Raw genomic sequence first — 23,079 nt, 5'->3', positions numbered from 1 at the left:
GGACAAAAGGAGCATCAGGAGTGCAGACGATGGAGGCCCTACGTTGCCTTCTTTACAGCAGTTTTTGGACCTAAAACTACCCATGCCATGTATGCTTTCTTCTCTGTATCTCTCACCCAAATGTGAGGTCCCTGAGACAGGGATTTTGTCCATCATGCTGTCATATAGCGTCAGCACTGAGAACAGCGCCTGGCCATTAATACCTGGCAGAATGACAGAGTCCAAGGTGGGGCTGCCGGCTCCAGAGGAATGGGAAGACTGAGGGCTGGAGAGTCAAGGAGCAGAGGTGGTGAGAGAGGAACAGGGACAACTGTGAGGGTGTAAAGAGGACTGAAGGCTGAGGTCAGAGGAGGGCATGCTGGTAGAAGGGTCTAGTTTTCACAGCTCAAAAGGTGCTCATGAGGCTACAGAATCCAGCAATGAGGAGGAGCAGAGGCTGGTCATGACTGCTGACTCATGCTGGCTCCCCTGAGTACTGGAGGACAAGGAAAAGGTCACCGGGAGAGCCAGGGCTCTGGGAGAGGCTGTGCCCACGGAGCCACCTCTGTTCCATTAAGCAAAGGCTGCCGAGAGCAGAGTGTACATATGCAAGTGGAAGGGAGACAGTGGCCATCAACAGATGCCCCCAGGTTGCCCCAACACTGTCCTCCTCTTACTTAATGACCCAGGCATCTGCTACACCAAGAAAAAGGTACAAATGACTCCTGTCTTCCCCAACCCTAACCACACACACGCAGCCCTCGATTTTGTCGTAGGATACACCTTGTATACTCTCCTTTCTCTATAAAGACAAGATGCCCTCTGAGTACAAGCCTCCAAAGAAAGGTACCTAACAGTCAGCCTGGCCTCAATTCTAGACTCTGGGGACACGGGCCCTTCTCTATGCACCTCAAAGACCCCTGAGCTCTGCTGACCCAACTGGCTCTTCCCCGCTCCAGCCCTCAAGTCCATCTGAGCCACTAGAGTGGCTACAGCCACTAGCTCTTCCCAGAACACACTACTCGGTGGTCCCTGGTCCCGTGCCCACCCATGCTCTGCCTGTGTTGCCCGATGTTAAGGCCTGTGGGTCCAAGACGTCCTCACTAAACCAAAGCAGAGTGACCATGGACACGGCCAAGCAAGCACAGGCAAGATGCAGCACTTACAGAGTGTATGATGTCCACCATGTCGTAGGCTTTGGTAGATTCCAAAGGGACAATTGTGTCAAGCTCAGGAACCAGACGGTCACTTTGGACAGAAAAAGTAGAAATAATCAATACCAGAAGAGCCAGTTGCTTTCCATGGGTCGGGGGTGGGGGAGGAAATGGGGGAGACACATTATGGGGGCTGGGCTGATTCTGTCCCTGCTGGGCTTGCAAAGGAGTCCCCAAAGATGCATTCCTTTGTTACCACCATATTAAACTGAACTTGAGCTTGCTATTAACCCAAAAGATCTTTGTTTTCATTTAGAGGAGAAAATGAGCTTATTCCCTTGAATGTGATTCTTCATTTATCCTCTTTGAATACCTCCTACATTCTAGGTACTGTGTGGAGCACTAAAGAGCACTGCAGTGAACGAGACACTGTCCTGGGAGGTCCCAGTCTAACTTTTTTTTTTTTAAGATTGGCCCTGAGCTAACATCTGTTGCCAATCTTCTTTTTTTTCTTCTTCTTCTCCCCAAAGACCCCCAGTACATAGTTGTATATTCTAGTCGTAGGTCCTTCTAGTTGTGGCATGTGGGATGCCACCTCAGCATGGCCTGATGAGCGGTGCTAGGTCTGCGCCCAGGATTTGAACTGGCGAAACCCTGGGCCACCAAAGCAGAGCACATGTTAACCACTCGGCCACGGGGCCAGCCCCTAGTCTAACTTCTTGAGACATCAAAAATCAAAGAACAAGGAATAGGAAATGCAAAGTCAGAGGTCCGCTGAAACTGCTATGGGTTCACGTTCCCTGTTGGGAGGTAAACCCACTAGAGCTCCTTTCCAAGCAAAACTGCAGGCCCCTGGTAGGCAGAATCACTGAGCACTAGATCATCACACAGGCTCACGGCTCTCTGCTCCTCCTGTGTCTGTGTGGCTGAGGAGGAAGCCCAAGCCAGGGCCCACTCCCACACCACAGGAGGACTCAGCAACACGTCGTTCTCCAACAGGCTCTCAGCCCTTCCTGTCCATGTGGGCAGGCGGAGGTTTGGCCTTGGGTGGAGCCTCATGCCCCATCAAGCTCAGCTTCCCAGAGAGCTCTGCACTGGGGCACCTCACGTAATAATAAAATCCTTCCTTACTTTTCTTCTGCTGTCTACACATAAGCAGACAGCTCCCCTCGGATCATACAGAGAGGAGATACGACTGGGACAAAGCAGGCTATTCAGACATTTCTGGGCCCCTGGGCCATAACACTTTCAAATAATGTCCAAAACCTTTCAAGTACCCCAAATAGTATAGATGCTCAGAAAAGGAGGCTGTGACCACCCTCTTTCACGACTACATATTACGGGCCACTGGTTGTGTCCCCTGAGGAGTGGGGCAGAGGCAGACAGGATGGGGCCCTGGGTACACGACTCTTCAGAGCATCCCCCGCCCAAACAGGGCCCCATAGGTGGGAACCCAGGTCCACCCACAGGGCAATGTCTGAAAATGGCTTCTTCCCGAGGGTAAGAGTCCAAACCCCGTATGCAGAAGAAAGTCCAGGTCAACTGCTTCAAAATCTGAGGGGAAACAAAATGGAGAAGCAAGCAGCCAGACATCTGGAGCAAGAGTTCCCTGGCTGGGCCTCTCGCTCACCCAGAGGTACCCCCCACATCAGGCAGAGGCCCCAAGAGCAAGAAGGAAAGGAGGCCTTCACTAGGTGGCCAACAACACACCCTTCCCCAGACTACCCCAGCCTCTAGCTAGAGGCAGGTGTGCATAAGCATATTTCCTAAAGTGCATGCTGTCTGCACCGTTTCCTACTTATTTATTTCACATCATAACACAAAAAAGACTTCCATCTCCAATTCTGGACAAATCAACAGTCTCTTGGAAATCAACTTTTTTTGCCACTCTTTACTCCCAAGCTACCAATGAGATATTACAGAGAGGAAAAAAGTGAATAAAATCATCTTTCTTTGCTCCTGTACCCAGACGTGCCACCACCATGCCCGCATCTGGGAGCCACGTGAACTCCACTCCACAGTCTACTCGAAGCTGCCCAACAGGGCAGACCCTGGAGGTGCTGCAAGTGCAGGGGGACAGAGAGCAAGCCATCCTGTAAATGAAAGAAAGTGCTTTGACCTACAACTCACCTGGGATCTTGGCACTCGCGGATGGGAGCTGGGTCCTGACTGCTGAGGGGCAGGTAGTTGAAGAACTCCCGGAGATTACACAGGGCGTCAACATCATTTTCAAAAGCTCTGTGGGCCACGCCTGAGAAAACAGGGAGGATATAAAAGGCCAGGGCAAAGACTGCTAGCCCAAAGACGCTGCTTCATGCCCACCCGCCCTGCTGGGCCATGCTGCAGCAGACTGTGCCGACAGCTCTGTCCACCCCTCTCCTCCACTGAGGACTGGATACCACACACCACACACCACACACCTTCAGGCTCATCTGCAGTTCATGAAGCCTGTTCTCCCTGCTCTGTATCCACACCTCTGCAAAAGTCACTCCTTTCTTTATTCAGGTCCTTGCTCTAACGTCACCTACTCAGAAGGGTGCTTTCCCTGGCCCTTTTCTAGAAACACACTCTTCCCCACACCCCTCACTTGCCACCCCTGTACCATGTGGGAGTTCTCTTCACACACTTTTCCCTGCAGTACCTGTTTACGTCCCTGTTTACTGCCTGCATCTTCCCTAGAACATCAGCTCCAACAGGGTAGACCATGCATGTCTTACCACTGTCGTCCCCCATCAAGAATAATGCCTGATTATATGTCAGTTATCTCTCAATAAAGCTGGAGAAAAAAATTTTTAAATAAGCATAATGGCTGGCACATGTCATGGGACTCAGCAACAGTGGGAGGCAATGAGGGGAGCTACCTGGCCCTGGTGAGGAATCAAGCCATCATTCCTCAAGAACACTCTGAAATCACACAACAGCCAAACAAGGCCGTGGACATGACAGAAAAAGTAGGGCCAGAAACTCTCAGTTCACCCTACCAGACTATTCGCTTCTACCATCGCGCCTATGGTATGTTCACACAGCAGCCAAACAGAGCTTTGTAAGTCAGACAGTGTTATGTCTCTACTCCAACCATCCTCTTTGCTATTCACTGAGCACTCTCCTTCCTCAGGGCCTTTGCATAAGCTATTCCCTCTGCCTGCAATGCTTCTCCCCTAGACATCCATGCAATTAAACTCCTTCAATTGTTACCCTCATAGTGAGGCCTACCCTTACCACCCTATTTAAAATTGCAACAACCCAACCCCTTCACCCTGTTCTACTTTTTTCATGGTGTATATTATTACCTTCTAACATACTATATAACGTATTTACTTATAAAGGTTTATTGCTTACTATCTCTTCCACTAGAATATAAGCCCCACGTAGGCAGAGATCTTTGTCTCTTTCACAGATGTCTCCCTAGCACACGGAACAATGCTTGAGACACAGGCACACAATGAACATTTGTTCAATGAATAAAAAGCATGTTCAACACAACAGAATTCTTGCACTCAAGAAATATTTACAAATTGGTACAGCCACTTGATGACAGTCTGGCAGCTCCTCAAAAAGTTAGGCAGAGTTACTATTTGACCCAGAAATCCCCCTCCTAGATATATAACCAAGAGAAACGAAAACATACATCCACACAAAAACTCGTACACGAATGGTTATAGTTGCATATTCGTGTTGCCAAAAAGCAGAAACAACCTAAATGTTTATTAAACTATCAACAAACAAAATTATGTATACCCATACAGTGAAATGTTATCCAGTGATAAAAAGGAATAAAAGTACTGACTCATGCTACAACATGAACGAACCTTAAAAATATTATGCTAAGTAGAAGAAATATGTCAGAAAAGACCACATATTGTATGATTGCATTTATGTCCATTCCATATACATCCAGAATAGGCAAATCCATAGAAACAAAAAGTAAATTAGTGGGGGGCAGCCCAGTGGCATAGTGGTTAAGGTTGTGCGCTCCACTTCAGAGCCTAGGGTTTGCGGGTTGAGATGCCAGGCATGGACCTACACATCACTCATCAAGCTACGCTGTGGTGATGTCCCACATACAATATAGAGGAAAACTGGCAATGGAAGTTAGTTCACGGTCAATCTTCCTCACCAAAAAAAAAGGAAATTAGTGACTGCCTAGTGCTGAAGTATTTAGGGGGAAACAGGGAGCAAATGCTAATGGGTACAGGGTTTCTTTTTAGGTGATGGAAATTTTCTGAAAGTGACTGCAGTGATGACTGAACAATGCTAAGTATATTAAAACCACTGAATTGTGTATACTTTGAACAGGTATTTCTTGTGTATAGTATGTGAACTATATCTCAATGAAGTTGTTACCAAAAGAAAAAGAAAAGAAAAATATGTATAGAGCACCTTTTGGGTCTTGCTCTGAGGATCCAAAGCTAAGCACATCAGACACGGCCCATGCCAGAGCCTCAGGCCCAGAAAGAATGCCAAATGCTGCCCATAAAACTAAAATTATGCAGAATAAAATATAAGGTCATGGGCAGACATTCAATTCCTCTAAGGCGTTAAGTGAAAAAACAGGCTACAGAAAAGTCTTATGCGCCTATGTTTGAGTATACATGTGTGTACTCACATCCATCCACGTGAAAAGACTACAGAGGAATAACCCTAAAATGAGTGGTGATTATCTATGGATGATGGAATCCCTAGTGATTTTTATTCCTGTATCTTCTAAATTGTCTACCACAAACATGTAAATAATACTATTGATATCAGGAAAAATAAAGAGCATATTTCATCAAATCGAAAACACCAACAAAACACAACATTATTTTATGTCCCAGTAAGAAAGAAAAACTGCTGCAACTAAGCCCTGTGACAAGGGTGTGATGACAGGCTGCAGGGGAGTCCACAATGAGAGGTGTTCCGATTCTAGGTCTGTGTTGGAGATGAAGCTGAACAGAGCTGATGGGTGAAGGAAAGAAATGAGACAAAGCTGACGCCAACCTGAGATGAGGGAGGCACAATTTCTGTGAGCAGGAGGAGATCAAGACCTCTTTTTAAAAAAAAACAAAAAATATTATTTCAACAAATCCAAGACTTAACTGACAGTAAGACACACCTCTCTATGTGTGTCTCTATGTACACTAAGAAAAAAACACTGACAACTAAATGATGACCCAACGCCTCACAACATGTACAATATGGCACAGAAATCAGTCACATCAGCCTCTCACTGCTTGAAGTCTTTCAAAGAGGCAATTTCTTCCACCTTCAGTTACACTGATTGCTGTATGGTAGGAAATCCTTTCACAACATGGTGTCTTTTTCCAAAAAAATTTGGAATTCCAATCATTATTCCAATGACAATATGTCTTCATTAATATCAGATTCATGCCCTGCTCCCACTTTTTGTTTCAATGCCAAAGCACAGAATGAGCTTTATACATTTTAAACTCAGCATGTGTGGCATGTAACCTCAAAGAAGTGAAGAAGTATGACCGAGTTCATGAACATGTGGCCCACGACCATCTCAATACAACTGTACTTGACCACTGGCGACTGATGGGTAAAATACCATCTTCTCTAAGACATAGCCCAACTTTGAAGTAAAAAAAGCTCACAATAAATTTTTTTTAAAGGTTCAACTATACATATATAAATACATAATAACTCTCACAACATCATTCCAATTAGCTTAAGAATTTTAAAGAATATCAAAGCATTAGTTATTTGTCTTAAATTTGAGATACTAAATCCACCTTGATCACTATATCTATAGTCAATACACTATATACTACAGTCTTCTCAAATTCTGCCAATTAAGTCATACTTTTAAAAGACTGTCACCATTCTCTCTTGGCAAAGCCCTCTCCTCAGTGTTTGAAAACAGCAAGGTGAGCCTTGAGGCCTCTAACCTGACATGGTGGTGTGGGTCCTGGCACCACCAAGCTCCTCCTGGGTAACATCCTCATTGGTGACAGACTTCACAACATCAGGGCCAGTGATGAACAGGTAGGAGGTGTCCTGAAATCACAGAATTCCAGAAGAGTCAAGCTCAGAGCACCAGAGCTAGATGGAGCCTTAGAGTTCACAAGCTGAGAAGACAGATAAGGAAGTGATGCGGCAGCAGAACCAGATTACGCCACAGATCATAGAGGCCTATCCAAACCAATGACTCAAGTTTTTCCTTCCTCACTCATTCCATGGTTCTATCTCAGCAGAATGACTTGCAGTGTGGCTAACATTTCAGGTTTATTCATCCGTAGAACAGCATAACAGGTGGCCCCTATTCAGAGCTTGTTGTGCATCAAACATTTTTCTAAGCACTTCATGGAATTGTGTCATTAAAGCCTAGGTTCTATTACCACCCCCACATATGGACAAAGAAACCAAAGCACTGAAAGAATATGTAACTTCCTAAAATTAACTGGCCACTTTAAGTGAAGCCACTCAGAGACAAAAATAATCAATGCTTTGGTGTTGTGAAAGGGTGATATGCTTTTAATTTTTAGTTTCTAATTTAAAGATAACAAAGGCATATTATAAAAAATTTATACACAGCAGGCTGGCCCCATGGCCGAGTGGTTAAGTTCGTGTTCTCCGCTGCAGGCGGCCCAGTGTTTTGTTGGTTCGAATCCTGGGCGCAGACACGACACTGCTCATCAAACCACGCTGAGGCAGTGTCCCACATGCCACAACTAGAAGGACCCACAACTAAGAATATACAACTATGTACTGGGGGGCTTTGGGGAGAAGAAGGAAAAAAATTAAAATCTTTAAAAAAAAAAAATTTATACACAGGCCAGCCCCAGTGGCCCAGTGGTTAAGTTCAGCATGCTCCCCTTCAGTGGCCCGGGTTCAGTTTCTGGGCACAGACCCACACCACTCATCTGTCAGTGGCCATGCTGTGGCTGCAGCTCACATACAAAAACGAGGAAGACTGGCAGCAGATGTTAGCTCAAGGCAAAAAAAAAAAAAAAAAGAAAGAAAATTTACATGGAAGAATAGGGGATATGGTGGAAAGTAAGTCTCTAAATATGCCATCCCTTATTTCCAGTCCTCCAATTTCCCTCCCTAAAGGCAACCACTGTCAGTCTCGTCTCTTTGCAGCGATATCCCTGCATGTATGAGCATTAATATATACATTTGCCTTCTTATTTTCTTGCTAGCATAGTGTCCTATACACACTGTTCTGAAACTTCTTGAAGGTCATCCCATGTCAGTATAGGATATGTATCATAATAATTTAACTGTCACCTACTGATCGTCACTTAGGTTGCTTCCAGTATTTTGCTATAACAAGCAATTCTGAAATAAATATCTTCTTACAGTCAGCTCGGTTCATGTTCCATTCAACATTGTTCATGTTCTTTGCCCGTTTTTCTACTGGACAGTTGTTCTTTCAGACTAAGGAAATTTTTCATACAAAGGAAATCAGTCCTTAAACTATTATGTATATTGTATCAGTCTTTACTGATTTGCTCCTTGGTTTGGATTCTTGCTAGAAAGGTCTAGCTAGATAGACAGGTCTTTCTTCCCCACTCCACACAAAGACTCATAAACAAATGTTCATAATAGCATTATTTGTAACAGCCAAAAACTGGCAATAACTCAATGTCTATCAACAGCTAAATCTCAAAATAGTTATCCTAAGTGAAAGAAGCCAGCTATCCCCCAAAAAGTACATATCTTTTGTATGCATTGTGTACATACAAAATATCATTTTGTATGTTTCTATTCATATAATGTTCTAGAGAATTCAAATTAATCTATTGTGATAGAAAGCAGATGAATGGTTATCTAAAGACAGGGGTGAGAGTTAGGGAAGCATGGATTACAAACATACATGAGGAAACTCCTGGAGATGATAGCTATGTTTATTATCTTGACTGTGGTCATGGCTTCATGACGATATACATGTGTTAAAACTCAAATTATACAACTTAAATATGTGTGGTTCATCACACAATCATATCTCAATAAAGTTGTAAAAGAATGTGAAAATGCAAAGGGCCAAGAATACCCCATACCACTTGAAGAAGAATAAAGAGGGAAAACTTACTGTACCAGATATCAGCATTTGTCATAAAACCATTGTAACTGAGATAGCATTGTACTGGCACAGAGATAAAACAGACCAAAAGAGCTCAGTAAAAACTCTTGATATATGGACACTCAATACATGATACATGTGGCATTACAGAGCAAGAAAGGATGTTCTTTTCAATAAAAGGCTCTAGGTCAACTAGGTATCCATACTGAAAAAAATGAAACTACCTCTATTTCATATTATGAGCAAAAATCAATCCCAATGGGATTATAGATGTAAACGTAAAAGGCAAAATAATAAAGCTTTTAGAAAACAGAAACTATCTTCATGAGCTCGGGGTAGGAAAAAGTTCAAAAACTAAAACATACTATCCATAAAGTATACATTTGACATTGGTTCTTGTATCAACAGGGCACAGAAGCCAGGTTAAAGGGATTCCCACTGGCTAAGTTAAGGACAATTTGAGCATCAAAATAAAAAATGACAGTAATGGATTATAAACCATTGAGTAAAACAGGAAATCCATGAATCTATTATATGATTAATAATAAATCAATGAAATTAACAAATACCCAGGAAAGCAGGGTTCTTCCTTAGAGTAGAATGTCAACTGTTATGAAGCAGGTGGTGGAGTAGGAAAATAATTTTATAAACAATGGTTTGGACAAGAATCATCAATAGATGTTAAATTGAGAAAAAGTGTAATGCAGAGTAGCATGCTTGCATGGTCTCAAAGTATCTCCCCAATGAGTAGTTATCAGTTACAAAGGGAAAAACAGTAAATACATAGTGGAGAAACCAGACAACACCTTGACTACTGATCAAGTTAGTATTGCCAATGAGGGGCAAAGGAACATCGCTTGTCTCTAGATGTGATAATCTGAGCAGAATACAACATCACTTGTGTAGGAGACAGGCTAGGATATCTAATCTGAGACTAATCATGAGGAAATATCAGATAAACCTAAATTGAGGAAAAATCTATAAAATAATTCATTCCATAGCCTTCAAAAATGTCAATGTCATGACAAAGTAAGCCTGAGGAATTGTTCCGGATTAAGAGATGTGACAACTAAATGCAATATGTGATCCTGAAATGGATCCTGTACTGGAAAAAGAAAATGCTATAAAAGACATTAGTGAGACAACTGACCAAACTGGAATCTGGATGGTAGAGTAGACAAAAGTAATGAATAGAGGGGACAGCCCCATGGCCAAGTGGTTGGGTTCGCGCGCTCCACTTCAGTGCCCAGGGTTTCGCCAGTTCGAATCCTGGGCGTGGACATGGCACTGCTCATCAGGCCATGCTGACACGGCGTCCCACATGCCACAACTGGAAGGACCCACAACTAAAAAACATACAACTATGTACTTGGGGGCCTTTGGGAGAAAAAGGAAAAATAAAATCTTTAAAAAGAAAAGCAATGAAGAACAGCCTATATGTTAGGCATATGTAAAGCAAGTCTCCATAAATTTTAAAAGATTGGAATATACAAACTATCTGCTAGAATCACAATGGATTCAAACTAGAAGCAAACAGAAGGAAAACTGGAAAATTCACAAATATGTGGAAATTAAATATCGCACTCAAACAACGAATGGGACAAAGAAGTCAAGGGAAATGAGAAAATCTTGAAACAAACGAAAATGAGACAAAAACTTACGGGATGCAGTGAAAGCAGTGCTAAAAGGGAAATTTATAGCTGTAAACACTTAGACTAGGAAAGAATAAAGGTCTCAAATAACCTAACTTTACACTGTAAGGAACTAAAAAAATGAAGAAAGAACCAAACCCAAAGCTAGCAGGCAGAAGGAAAGAAAGATCAGAGCAGAGATAAATGAAAAAGAGAAATACAATAGAGAAAAATCAGTGACACCAAAAGTTGATTCTTCAAAAAGATCAACAAAATTGAAAAATCTTTAGCTAGATGGACTAATAAGACAGACTCAAATTACTAAAACCAAAAATGAAAATAAGGATATTGCTATCAACATTACGAAAATAAAAAGGATTATGAGTACTATGAACAATTCTACACCAACAAATTGGATAACCTAGATGAAATGGACAAATTCCTAGAAACACACAATCTACTAAGACTGAATCATGAAAAAATGGAAAATCTGAACAGACCTATAACTAGTAAGGAGACTGAATCAGTAGTCAAAAATCTCCCAAAGAAAAGCCCAAGATCAAAAGGCTTCACAGGTGAATTCTATCAAACATTTCAAGAATGACTAAACGCCAATCTTTCTCAAACTTACCAAAAAAATTTAAGAGGAATGAACACTTCCTAACTCATTTTATGAAGTCCATAATTATCTTAATACCAAAGCCAGACAAAGACACTACAAGAAAACTACAAGTCAATATCTCATATAAATATTGATGCAAAGATACTCAACAAAATACTAGCAAATCTAGTCAACAATATTTTAGAAGAATTATACACCAAGACCAAGTGAACTTTTCTCCTGAAACGCAAGGATGGTTCAACACACAAATATTGATGTAAAATGCCATATTAAAGGAACCACAGGGAAAAAAAAATCACATGATCATCTCAATTGATGCAGACAAAGCATTTGACAAAATGCAATACCATTTCATAATAATATTCAAAAAAATAGAAATAGAAGATCACCTCAACATGATAAAGATTATATTTGATAAACCCACAGCTAACATCATACTCAATGGTGAAAGACTGAAAGCTTTTCCTCTAAGATCAGGTACAAGACAAGGATGCCCGCTTCTGTCACTTCTATTCAACAGAGTACTGAAGTCCTGGACATAGCAATTAAGCAAGAAAAAGAAAAGGCATCTAAAATCAGAAAGGAAGAAGTACAATTATGTTTACAGATGACATGATCTTATATGCAGAAAACTCTAAAGATTCTACAAAAAAAGTTTAATAAAGGAATTCAGCAAAGTTTCAGGATACAAAATCAGGACACAAAAATCGGTTGCATTATTATACATTAACAATATACAATCTGAAAAGGATATTACAAAAACAATTCCATTTCCAATAGCTTCTAAAAGAATAAAGTACTTAGGAATAACTTAACCAAGGAAGTAAAAGACTTGCACATTGAAAATTATAAAACATCACTGAAAGAAATTAAGGAAGACACAGATAAATGGAAAGACATCTGTTCACGGATCAAAAGACAATACTGTTAAAATGTCAACACTACCAAAAGCAACATATGGATTCCATGTCGTCCCTATAAAAATCTCAAGGACGTTTTTTGCAAAAATAGAAAAATCCATTGTAAAATTGATATGGAATCTCAAGGGATTCTGTATAGCCAAGACAATCTTGAAAAAGAAGAACAAAATAGGAAGTCTCACACTTCCTGATCTCAAAACCTACTACAAAGCTGTAGAAATCAAAACACTTTGGTACTGGCATAAAGATAGACATATAGACCAATGGAAAATAATAGAAAGCCCAGTAATAAACCCTCACATATATGCTCAAATGATTTTCAACGACGATACCTAGACCATTCAGTGGAGAAAGAACAGTGTTTTCAACAAATGGTGCTAGGAAAACTACATATCACATGCAAAAACATGAAGTTGGACCTTACATTACACTGTATAGAAAAATTAACAAAATGGACCAAAGTTCTAAACATAAGAGCTTAACTCTTAGAAGAAAACGTAGGGGAAGTCTCATGACATTGAATTTGGCAAAATTTCTTGGAAATGACAACAAAAGCAGAGGCAAAAAAAGAAATACACTGGACTTCATCAAAATTAAAATCTTCTGTGCAAAGGACACCATGAACAGAATAAAAAGGCAGCCCACAGAATGAGAAAATATCTGCAAATCATATATAGGTGCACCTCAGAGATACTGCCATTTTGGTTCCAGATCACTGCAAGAAAATTAGTCACATGAATTTTTTTGGTTTCCCAGTGAATACAAAAGTTATGTTTACACTATACTGTAGTCTATTAAGTATGCAACATAGCAGTGTCCAAAAACACAATATACATTAAAAATACCTTATTGCTAAAAAATGTTAATCATCTGAGCCTTCAGTAAGTTGTAATACTTTTGCTCATGGAGGGTCTTGTAAAAAACACAATATCTGCAAAGCACAATACAATGAGGTATGCCTGTAACCAAGAAGTGGTTAATATACAGATTTTATAAACAACTCCTAGGAGAAAGGAGGTATTTCCCCTACCAGAAACCAGGAATCTTCCCCCAGCCTGCAGACAATCCTTCACACACAGATTCTGTTTGACTTGGAATCTTTGTTTTTTGACTCCACTCAATTGACTTAGCAGGGTTTCCAGAGCAGCATTTCTAAATTTCCAGAAATTTTTGCAGAGTGACATCAGCATCATGGCAGAGAGAGCTGTTCCCTTAGTCTCTCCTCTTAAGATACAACCAAAAGGACATTCATTAACTAACAAAGAATACTCACGCAGCACCACAGGACACAGCCATAGGTCTGAGGATGGGGATACTGGATCCCCAGGAAGTAGTGGAAACAGGTGAGCAGATCTCCTTTCCCTCCCCAGAAGCAGTGATCTAGGTCACAGGGCCACACGCAGCAGCTAGTGTGTGACTCTGGGAGTAGGTGGGGGAGCAGGTGGGCCTCCATGAGAACGCTTTTGCTTTCAGGGTTGCATCCTGGCCCGCAAAAGCACTCCACAATGAGGCAGGTCAGCCATCACGTGGGTGCCCTCACCAGGCTCAGCAGCCCAGGCAGGCCACCAGTGAGTGCACAGCAGGTTCACAAAGAAGAGGGTGCCCCTTCCCTCCCACCTGGCACACCAGCTCAGCTGGTTGGCCAAGGCAGCAGATCCATGCCAGAGTGCCTGCGCCTGCGTGTGTGACTCACCAGGCAGCAGCAGCCAGCGAGCAGATGCAGACGGGCCCTCTCAGAACAGCTTCCAGCGGACGGGTACAACTTTCAGCAGAAACGGTGCGTTCAGAAAACACAGCTCCCGCCCCTCGCCAAGGAGTGGCAGGCAGAATTTGTGACCAGATACTATCACTATGCACCAGCAAAGGTCTGCTTCAAACACCATGAAGAAATACATTAACACTCCACATCAGATGGAAAATGACAAGTCTCCAGAAACCAGACCTGAAGTCACAGAAATTTACAATCTAAATGACAGAGAATTCAAAATAGTTATCATAAAGAAACTAAATGAGTTACAAGAAAATTCAGAAAAACAGTTCAATGAATTTAGGAATGAAATTAATGAGCAGAAGGAATTCTTCACAAAAGAGATTGGAACTCCAAAAAAAAAAAAAAAACCAAACAGAAATGCTGGAGATGAAGAACACAATGAATGAGAAAAAAAACAATCTAGGAATCTTAAAAAGTAGAGCTGACATCATGGAGGAGAGAATTAGTAATTTAGAGGACAGAAATATAGAAATGCTTCATGTGAAGGAGGAAAGGGAAGTAAGATTTAAAGAAAATGAAGACATTCTCCAAGAAATATGCAATTCATTTAGGAAATGCAACATAAGCATTATACGTATTCCAGAGGGAAAAGAGGGAGAGAAAGGAGCAGAGAGCTTGTTCAAAGAAATAATAAGAATTACAGTTATGGAATTACAAGTAAATGAAGCCAAGAGAACTCCTAATTACATCAATGCAAAAAGACCTTCCCCAAGGCATATATTAGTAAAACTGGCAAAAATCAATGAAAAAGAAAAAACATTAAGGGCAGCAAGGCAAAAGGGAAAAATCTACAAAGGAATCTCTATGAGGCTTTCAGCAGACTTCTCAGCAGAAACTTCACAGGCTAGGAGTGAGCATAATGATATATTCCAAATACTGAAAGACAAAAACTTTCAGCCAAGAATACTCTATCCAGTGAAACTGTCCTTTGGATATAATGGAGAAATAAAAACTTCCCCAGATAAACAAAAGCTGAAGGACTTGATTCCAACAAGAAATGATCAAGAATACTCTCACACCTGAAACAAAAAGGAAAAGGTTTACAAAGCCTCGAGCAAGGAGATAGACAAAATCAGAGAAATTGCAGCTCTCTATCAGAGCAGATTAGCAAGCACTCAATTATAACATTAAAGGTAAAGGGAAGGAAAGCATAAGAAATAATTATAAACACAACTTTAATCACAAACTCACAACACAAAATGGAATAATTTGTGACAACAATAAGTTAGATGGGGAAGAGGAAAGGGATGGAACCTGCTTGGGCTAACAGAGAAGAGAGCTATCAGAAAATGGACTGTCTCGGGGCGGGACCTGTGGCCAAGTGGTTAAGTTCACTCACTCTGCTTCGGCAGCCCAGGGTTTCGATCCTGGGCGTGGACATGGCACCACTCATCAAGCCATGCTGAGGTGGCATCCCACATGCCACAACTAGAAGGACCCACAACTGAAAATACACAACTATGTACTGGGGGGCTTTGGGAGAAAAAGGAAAACAAAAAAAATCTAAAAAAAATGACTGTCTCATCTACAAGATCTTTTATACAAACCTCATGGTAACCACTAAACAAAAAGACAGAACAGAGATACAAATGATAAATAAAAAGAAAACTGAGAAAAGCATCATAGAAAATTACCAAACTGAAATGGCAGTCAGAAATACATGGGAGGAGAACAAAGAGAAATATAGAACAACCAGAAAATAAGAGACAAAATGGCACTATTAAGCCCTCATATATCAATAATCATTCTAAATGTAAATTGATTGAATTTTCCAATCAAAACACACAGAGTTGCCGGATGGATTAAAAAACAAGACCCAACAATATGGTGCCCCCAGAACACACATCTCAGCTCCAAAGACAAACAAAGCCTCAGAGCGAAGGGATGGAAGATGATACTCCAAGCTAATGGCAAACAAAAGAAAGCAGGTGTTGCCATACTTATATCAGACAAAGCAGACATCAAGATAAAAAACACAATGAGAGAAAAAGATATAATGATAAAAGGGACATTCCACCAAGAAGATATAACACTTATGAATATATATGCACCTAACACAGGAGCATCAAAGTATATAAAGCAACTATTAACAAATCTAAAAGGAAAAGTTAACAGCAATACAATACTACTGGGGGACCTCAACACACCACTTACATCACTGGATACATCAGACAGAAAGTCAACAAGGAAATAATGGAATTATATGAAAAACTAGACAAGAAGGACTTAATAAATATATATAAAGAGAGAACATTCCAACCAAAAACATCAGAATACACATTCTTCTCAAGTGCAGACGGAACACTCTCAAAGACAGACCAAATGTTGGGAAACACGGCAAGCCTCAATAAATTTAAGAAGACTGAAATCATGTCAAGCATCTCTTCCAACCACAATGCTATGAAACTAGAAATCAACTACAAGAAAAAAGCTGAGAAGGTTACAAATATTTGGAGACTAAACAAAACACTACAAAACAACCACCGGATAAATGAAGAAGTCAAAGGGAAATCAAAAAATACCTGGAGACAAATGAAAATGAAAATACATCATACCAATTCTGATGGATGCAGCAAAAGTGGTTCCAAGAGGGAAATTCATAGCAATACAGGCCCACCTCAACAAACAAGAAAAATCTCAAATAAGTAATCTTAAACTATACCTAACAGAACTAGAAAAAGAAGAACAAACAAAGCCCAAGTCAGCAGAAGGAGGGAAATAACAAAAATTAGAGCAGAAATAAATGAAATAGAAACCAAAAAAAAAAAAAACAGTAGAAAGGATCAGTGAAATTAAGAGCTGGTTCTTTGAGAAGATAAACAAAATTTACAAAGCCTCAGCCAGACTCACTAAGAAAAAAAGAGAGAAGGCTCAAACAAATTAGAAATGAAAGAGGAGAAATTACAATAGATACCACAGAAAAAAGAGAATTCTATGAAAAACTATATGTCAACAAAGTGGATAATCTAGAAGAAATGGATAAATTCTTAGACTCATACGACCTCCAAAAACTCAATCAAGAAGAAATAGAGAATCTGAATAGACCAATCACAAGTAAAGAGATTTAAACAGCAATCAAAAACCTTCCCAAAAACAAAAGTCCAGGATCAGATGGCTACTCTGGAGAATTCTACCAAATATTCAAAGAAGATTTAATACCTGTCCTTCTCAAACTATTATAAAAAACTGAGGAAGATGGAATGCTTCCTAGCTCTTTCTATGAGGCTAACATTACCCTGAACCCAAAACCAGACAAGGACAACACAAAGAATGAAAATTAAAGGCCGATATCACTGATGAACATAGATACAAAAATCCTCAACAAAATATTGGCAAATCGAATACAGCAATAAACATAGTTAAAATGTCCATATTACCTAAAGCAATCTACAGATTCAGTGCAATCCCAATCAGAATCCCAATGACATTCTTCATGGAAATAGAACAAAGAATCCTAAAATTTATATGGAACAACAAAAGACTCTGAATAGCCAAAGGAATCATGAGAAAAAAAGAAGAAAGCTGGAGGCATCACAATCCCTGACTTCAAAATATACTACAAAGCCAGAGAAATCAAAGCATCATGCTACTGGCACAAAAACAGGCACACAGGGACTGGCCCGGTGGCTTAGCAGTTAAGTGCGCACGTTCCACTTCAACAGCCCAGGGGTCGCCAGTTCAGATCCCGGGTGTGGACATGGCACCACTTGGCAAGCCATGCTGTGGTAGGCGTCCCACATATAAAGTAGAGGAAGATGAGCACGGATGTTAGCTCAGGGCCAGACTTCCTCAGCAAAAAGAGGAGGATTGGCAGCAGATGTTAGCTCAGGGCTAATCTTCCTCAAAAAAAAAAAACAGGCACACAGATCAATGGAATAGAACTGAAGGCCAAGAAATAAAACTACACATCTATGGACAGCTAATCTTCAACAAAGGAGCCAAGAACATACAATGGAGAAAGGAAAGTTTCTTTAACAAATGGTGCTGGGAAAACTGGACGGCCACATGCAAAACAATGAAAATACACCATTATCTTACACCACATATAAAAACTAACTCAAAATGGATCAAAGACTTGAAGGTAAGACCTGAAACTATAAAACTCCTAGAAGAAAATATAGGCAGTACACTCTTTGACATCAGCATTAGCAGCATCTTTTCAAATACCATGATCTACTCAGGCATGGAAAACAAAAGAAAAAATAAATGGGACTACATCAGACTAAAGAGCTCTGCAAGGCAAAAGAAACCAGGATCAAAACAAAAAGACAACCACCAACTGGGAGAAAATATTTGCAAATCATGTAGGGATTAATTCCCAAAATATATAAAGAACTCATACAACTCAACAACCAAAAAATAAACAACCCGATCAAAAAACAGGCAGAGGATATGAACAGACATTTTTCCAAAGAAGATGTACAGACGGCCAACAGGCACAAGAAAAGATGTTCAACATCACTAGTCATTAGGGAAATGCAAATCAAAACTACAATGAGGGGCCAGCCCCGTGGCTGAGTGGTTAAGTTCGCACGCTCCGCTGCGGTGGCCCAGGGTTTCACTGGTTCGAATCCTGGGCACAGACATGCCACCGCTCATCAGGCCATGCTGAGGCGTGGTCCCATATGCCACAACTAGAAGGACCCACAACTAAGAATATACAACTATGTACCGGGGGGCTTTGGGGAGAAAAAGAAAAAAAATAAAATCTTTTAAAAAAAACAAAACTACAATGAGATATCACCTTTTACCTGTCAGAATGGCTATAATTACCAAGAGAAAAAAATAAATGTTGGTGAGGATGTGGAGAAGACAGAACCCTCATATACTGCTGGTGGGAATGCTAACTGGTGTAGCCACTATGGAAAACAGTATGGAGAGTTCTCAAAAAATTAAAAATAAAAATACTGTATGATGTAGCCATCCCACTACTGGGTACTTATCCAAAGAACTTGAAGTCAACAATTCAAAGAGACTTATGCACCCTATGTTCATTGCAGCATTATTCACATTAGCCAAGATGTGGAAGCAACCCATGTGCCCATCAACTGATGAATGGATAAAGAAGATATGGTATATATCTACAATGGAATACTACCCAGCCATAAAAAGAGACAAAATCGTCCCATGTGCAACAACATGGATGGACTTTCAGGGTATTATGTTAAGCGAAATGAGCTAGACAGAGAAAGAGAAACATCGCATGATTTCACTCATATGTAGAAGATAAAAAAACACACAGACCAAGAGAACAGATTAGTGGTTGCCAGAGGGGAAGGGGGTTGGAGGGTGGACAAAAGGGGTAAAGGGGCACATATATACATATGGTGATGGATAAAAATTATACTGTTGGTGGTGAGCATGATGCCACCTATACAGAAACTGATAAATAATATACACCTAAAATTTCACAATATTATAAACCATTATGACCTCAATAAAATAATTTTTAAAAAACTCCTACAACTCAACAACAACAAAAAACAATTCAAAAACAGACAGAAGACTTGAATAGACATTTCTCCAAAGAGGATATACAAATGGCCCGTAAGAATATGAAAAGCACTCAATCATCAGTAATCAGAGAAATATAAATGCAAACCAAAATGAGATACCACTTCATACCCATTAGGATGGCTAGCACCAAAAAAATAGAAAATAAGTGCTGGCAAGGACAAAGAGTAATTGAACCTTTGTGCACTGCTAATGGGAATGTAAAGCGGTGCGACCACTGTGAAAAACAGTATGATGTTTCTTCAAAAAATTAAACAAAATTACTGTACGACCCAGTAATTCCACTCTTAGGTGTATGCCTGAAAGAACTGAAAACAGGGATTGAAACAGATCCTTGTGCACCAATGTTTACTCCAATATTATTCACAATAGCCAAAACATAAAAACCACCTTAAAAATGAAGCCTTAAAAATGAAGGCAATTCTGACACATGCTACAACATGGATGAACCTTGAAGACACTGTGCTAATTGAAATAAGCCAGTCACAAATGGACAAATATTGTATGAGTCCACAAATTCATAGAGACAGAAAGGGGCTGGAAGTAGGGGGAATGAAGAGTTAGTGTTTAATGAGCACAGAGCCATTTTAAAGAGTAATGAAAAGTCAGGGTAGCTGAAACATTGTGGAGATAGATGGTGATGGCAGTTCCACAAAAATGTGAATGTACCTAATGCCATAGAACTGTAACTTAAAAATGGTTAAAATGGTAAATTTTATGTATATTTTACCACAATTATTTAGAAAGTATTGTATCAGTGTTAACTCCTTGAATTTAATAACTGGTTATGTAAGAAAACATCCTAGTTCTTAAGAATTATATACTGAGGCATTAAAGAATAAAGGGATATGATACATACAACCCACTCTCAAATGGTTAAGAATTCTGTAAATTTTAAATTTCAAAATAAAAAGATTTTTTAAAAACTGTTCAAAGGATGGCATTAAGAGAAGGAAAAATGCAAGTCACAGAGTGGTAGAAGACAGGGGCAGCATATAGAATTGATAAAGAACTTATATCTAGAACATACAAATAACTCCTGAAAATTAGTAAGAAAAAACCCCCAAAACCTCGATTTTTTTTAAACGAGCAAAACAGATGAACAGGCATGGCACAAAAGAAGAAACATGAAAAGGTGCTCAACCTCAGTCATGGAAATGCAAATTAAACCCACAATGAGAGATGACACTACGTGCAAACTGGAATAATTACATTATGTTAATAAAAGTGCTGGCAAGGGGCAGGCCCCATGGCCGAGTGGTTAAGTTCATGCGCTCCGTTTCAGTAGCCCAGGGTTTTGCTGGTTCAGATCCTAGGCACGGACACGGCACCACTCATCAAGCCATGCTGGGGCGGCGTCCCACATAGCACAACCAGAGGCACTCACAACTAGAACATAAAACTGTACTAGAGGACTTTGGGGAGAAGAAAGAGGAGGGAAAAAAAAGAAGAAGATTGGCAACAGTTGTTAGCTCAGGTGCCAATCTTTAAAAAAAAATGTGCTGGCAAGGATGTGGAACAAGAGAAATTCTCACACACTGTTAGTAGAAGTGTAAATTGCTGCAACCTCTTTAGTCAATAGTTAGGCATTACCTAGAAAATCTGAAGATATGTATATCCTATGGCGTACCACTGCCCATACCTTGAGAAACCGAAACTTGTGTGCACCAAGATACATGTATAAGAATGCTTATATCAGCATCGTTTGCAATGGCAAAAATCTTGAAACACAAACGTCAATCAACAGCAAAATGGACGTGTACATTAAGATAATTTACTACACAGCTATTAAAATTAATGAACTACATTTATAAAGAACATGGACAAATCTTAAAAACATAAGTCCCAGCTATGCACAAAATAATGCACATTATATGATTTCACTTTACATTAAAGGTCAAAAGAGGTAACGCTAAACCACGTTGTTTAGTGAGGTATAATTAAACCTTTAAACTGTAAAGGAAAGCAAATGAAAAAATTACCATCAAAACTGAGATAATAATTCTAGGCAGAATGGAAGGAGGCAATAACGATCAGGAAAGTAATGGTGGCAGGGCTCCAGAAGGCCATTTCTTGATCTGGGTGTTATTTATATGGATTTGTATTTTATAACAATTGCTAAACTGTACACATTTTATGTACTCCCCTGAGGATGTATTACACTAAACAATTAAAAACATTAACAATTTAAAAATTCACAGGAAGGAGGCAGAAACAGAAGCAGAGAGCCCAGTTAGAATGATTCCGCAATAATCCAGGCAAGGTGCTTTAACCAAAATGATAGCAGTGTACAGCAGTATATAGCAATTTGATTATATTTTACATTACCTTCTGAAGCAGAGCACATATGACTTCTGACTGATTGAATTTGGGATGTGACAGAAAAAGCTGAGTCAAAACAGTGTCAATGTTTTTGACCTGAGCCACTGGACTTGCCATTTATTGAGATGTGGAAGACAGTAAAAGAGGCTTGGAAGAGATCAAGACTTATCAAGTTTGAGATACCCATAAAAGTCTAAACAGCAATGTTGGTAGGCAGTTGAACGTATAATCCTAGAGTTTAGGAGTGTTCGAACCTGAAGAAATAGATTTGACAGTTGTCCATATAGATGGATGTTTAAAGTCTTGAGACCATGGGATTGAGAGAAGAGCCACAAGAGAAAAAACAAGCGAGTCCGGTATCCTGATGTCCCAGAGAGGAGGGAGTGATCAGCCAGGTCAAATGCTGCCAAAAGGTCAGGTAAGATAAGGATTGAGAAACGTCAACTGGATTTAGCGACACAGGAGTCAGTGTCTTTGATACAAAAAATTGACATTATTGGTGATCCTAACAGAACAATAGTCTTTTCCTGATAAGCTACATGTGCAAATATATTTAGATCTATTTCTCAATTCTGTTCTGTTCCTTGGTCTTTCCATTTATTTACAAGTCGATTAAACAGTTTTAGTTGTTTCAGCTTCATAATGTATTTTATCACCTGGCAGGGCTAGCCCTTCATTATACCTCTTTCATGGACTGTTTATTCTTACACAGTGTTTTTTCCCCCCATACGAACTTTATATAGTTACTCTGTCTAGTCCTTTAAAAAAGAAACTTGGCATTTTTATTGCACTCTCATTAAACACATGGAATATTTAAGATGTAGAACGGTTAAGACTTGTTTAGCTGCAGAGGATAAGAAAGAGGAGGTGGCACCAATATGTAGATATTAACTAAAGTTCTGCAAGTGGAAGATGGGATTGCCTAGGATGAAAACAGAATTAAAAGAAAGCATACAAACATCAACATACAGAAATCTGTTGCATTTCTATACACTAACAACAAAATATCTGAAAAAGAAATAAAGAACACCAGTACATTCACAATAGTAAACATAATAAAATACTTAGGAGTAAATTTAACCAAGGAGGTAAAAGATCTGTACACTGAAAACTATAAGACTTTAATGAAAGACACTG

At 40.0% G+C, this 23,079-nt stretch overlaps 1 protein-coding gene across 1 annotated transcript in view; it reads right to left on the bottom strand.

Moving 5' to 3' along the window:
* PCCB (propionyl-CoA carboxylase subunit beta) overlaps positions 1 to 23,079 on the bottom strand; it is a 75,284-nt gene that overhangs the window by 28,075 nt on the left and 24,130 nt on the right. Inside the window, exons 7-9 of the mRNA XM_046647419.1 lie at positions 7,025 to 7,133; positions 3,264 to 3,384; positions 1,146 to 1,227 (exon numbers count right to left, since the gene is read on the bottom strand). Coding sequence (XP_046503375.1) covers positions 1,146 to 1,227; positions 3,264 to 3,384; positions 7,025 to 7,133 — 312 coding nt within the window. The remainder of the gene's footprint in view (positions 1 to 1,145; positions 1,228 to 3,263; positions 3,385 to 7,024; positions 7,134 to 23,079) is intronic.

Source organism: Equus quagga, chromosome 1, assembly GCF_021613505.1.
Source record: "Equus quagga isolate Etosha38 chromosome 1, UCLA_HA_Equagga_1.0, whole genome shotgun sequence".
Taxonomy (NCBI): domain Eukaryota; kingdom Metazoa; phylum Chordata; class Mammalia; order Perissodactyla; family Equidae; genus Equus; species Equus quagga.
The sequence above is the reverse complement of the archived record's forward strand: the minus strand, read 5'-3'. Positions and strand labels throughout refer to the sequence as shown.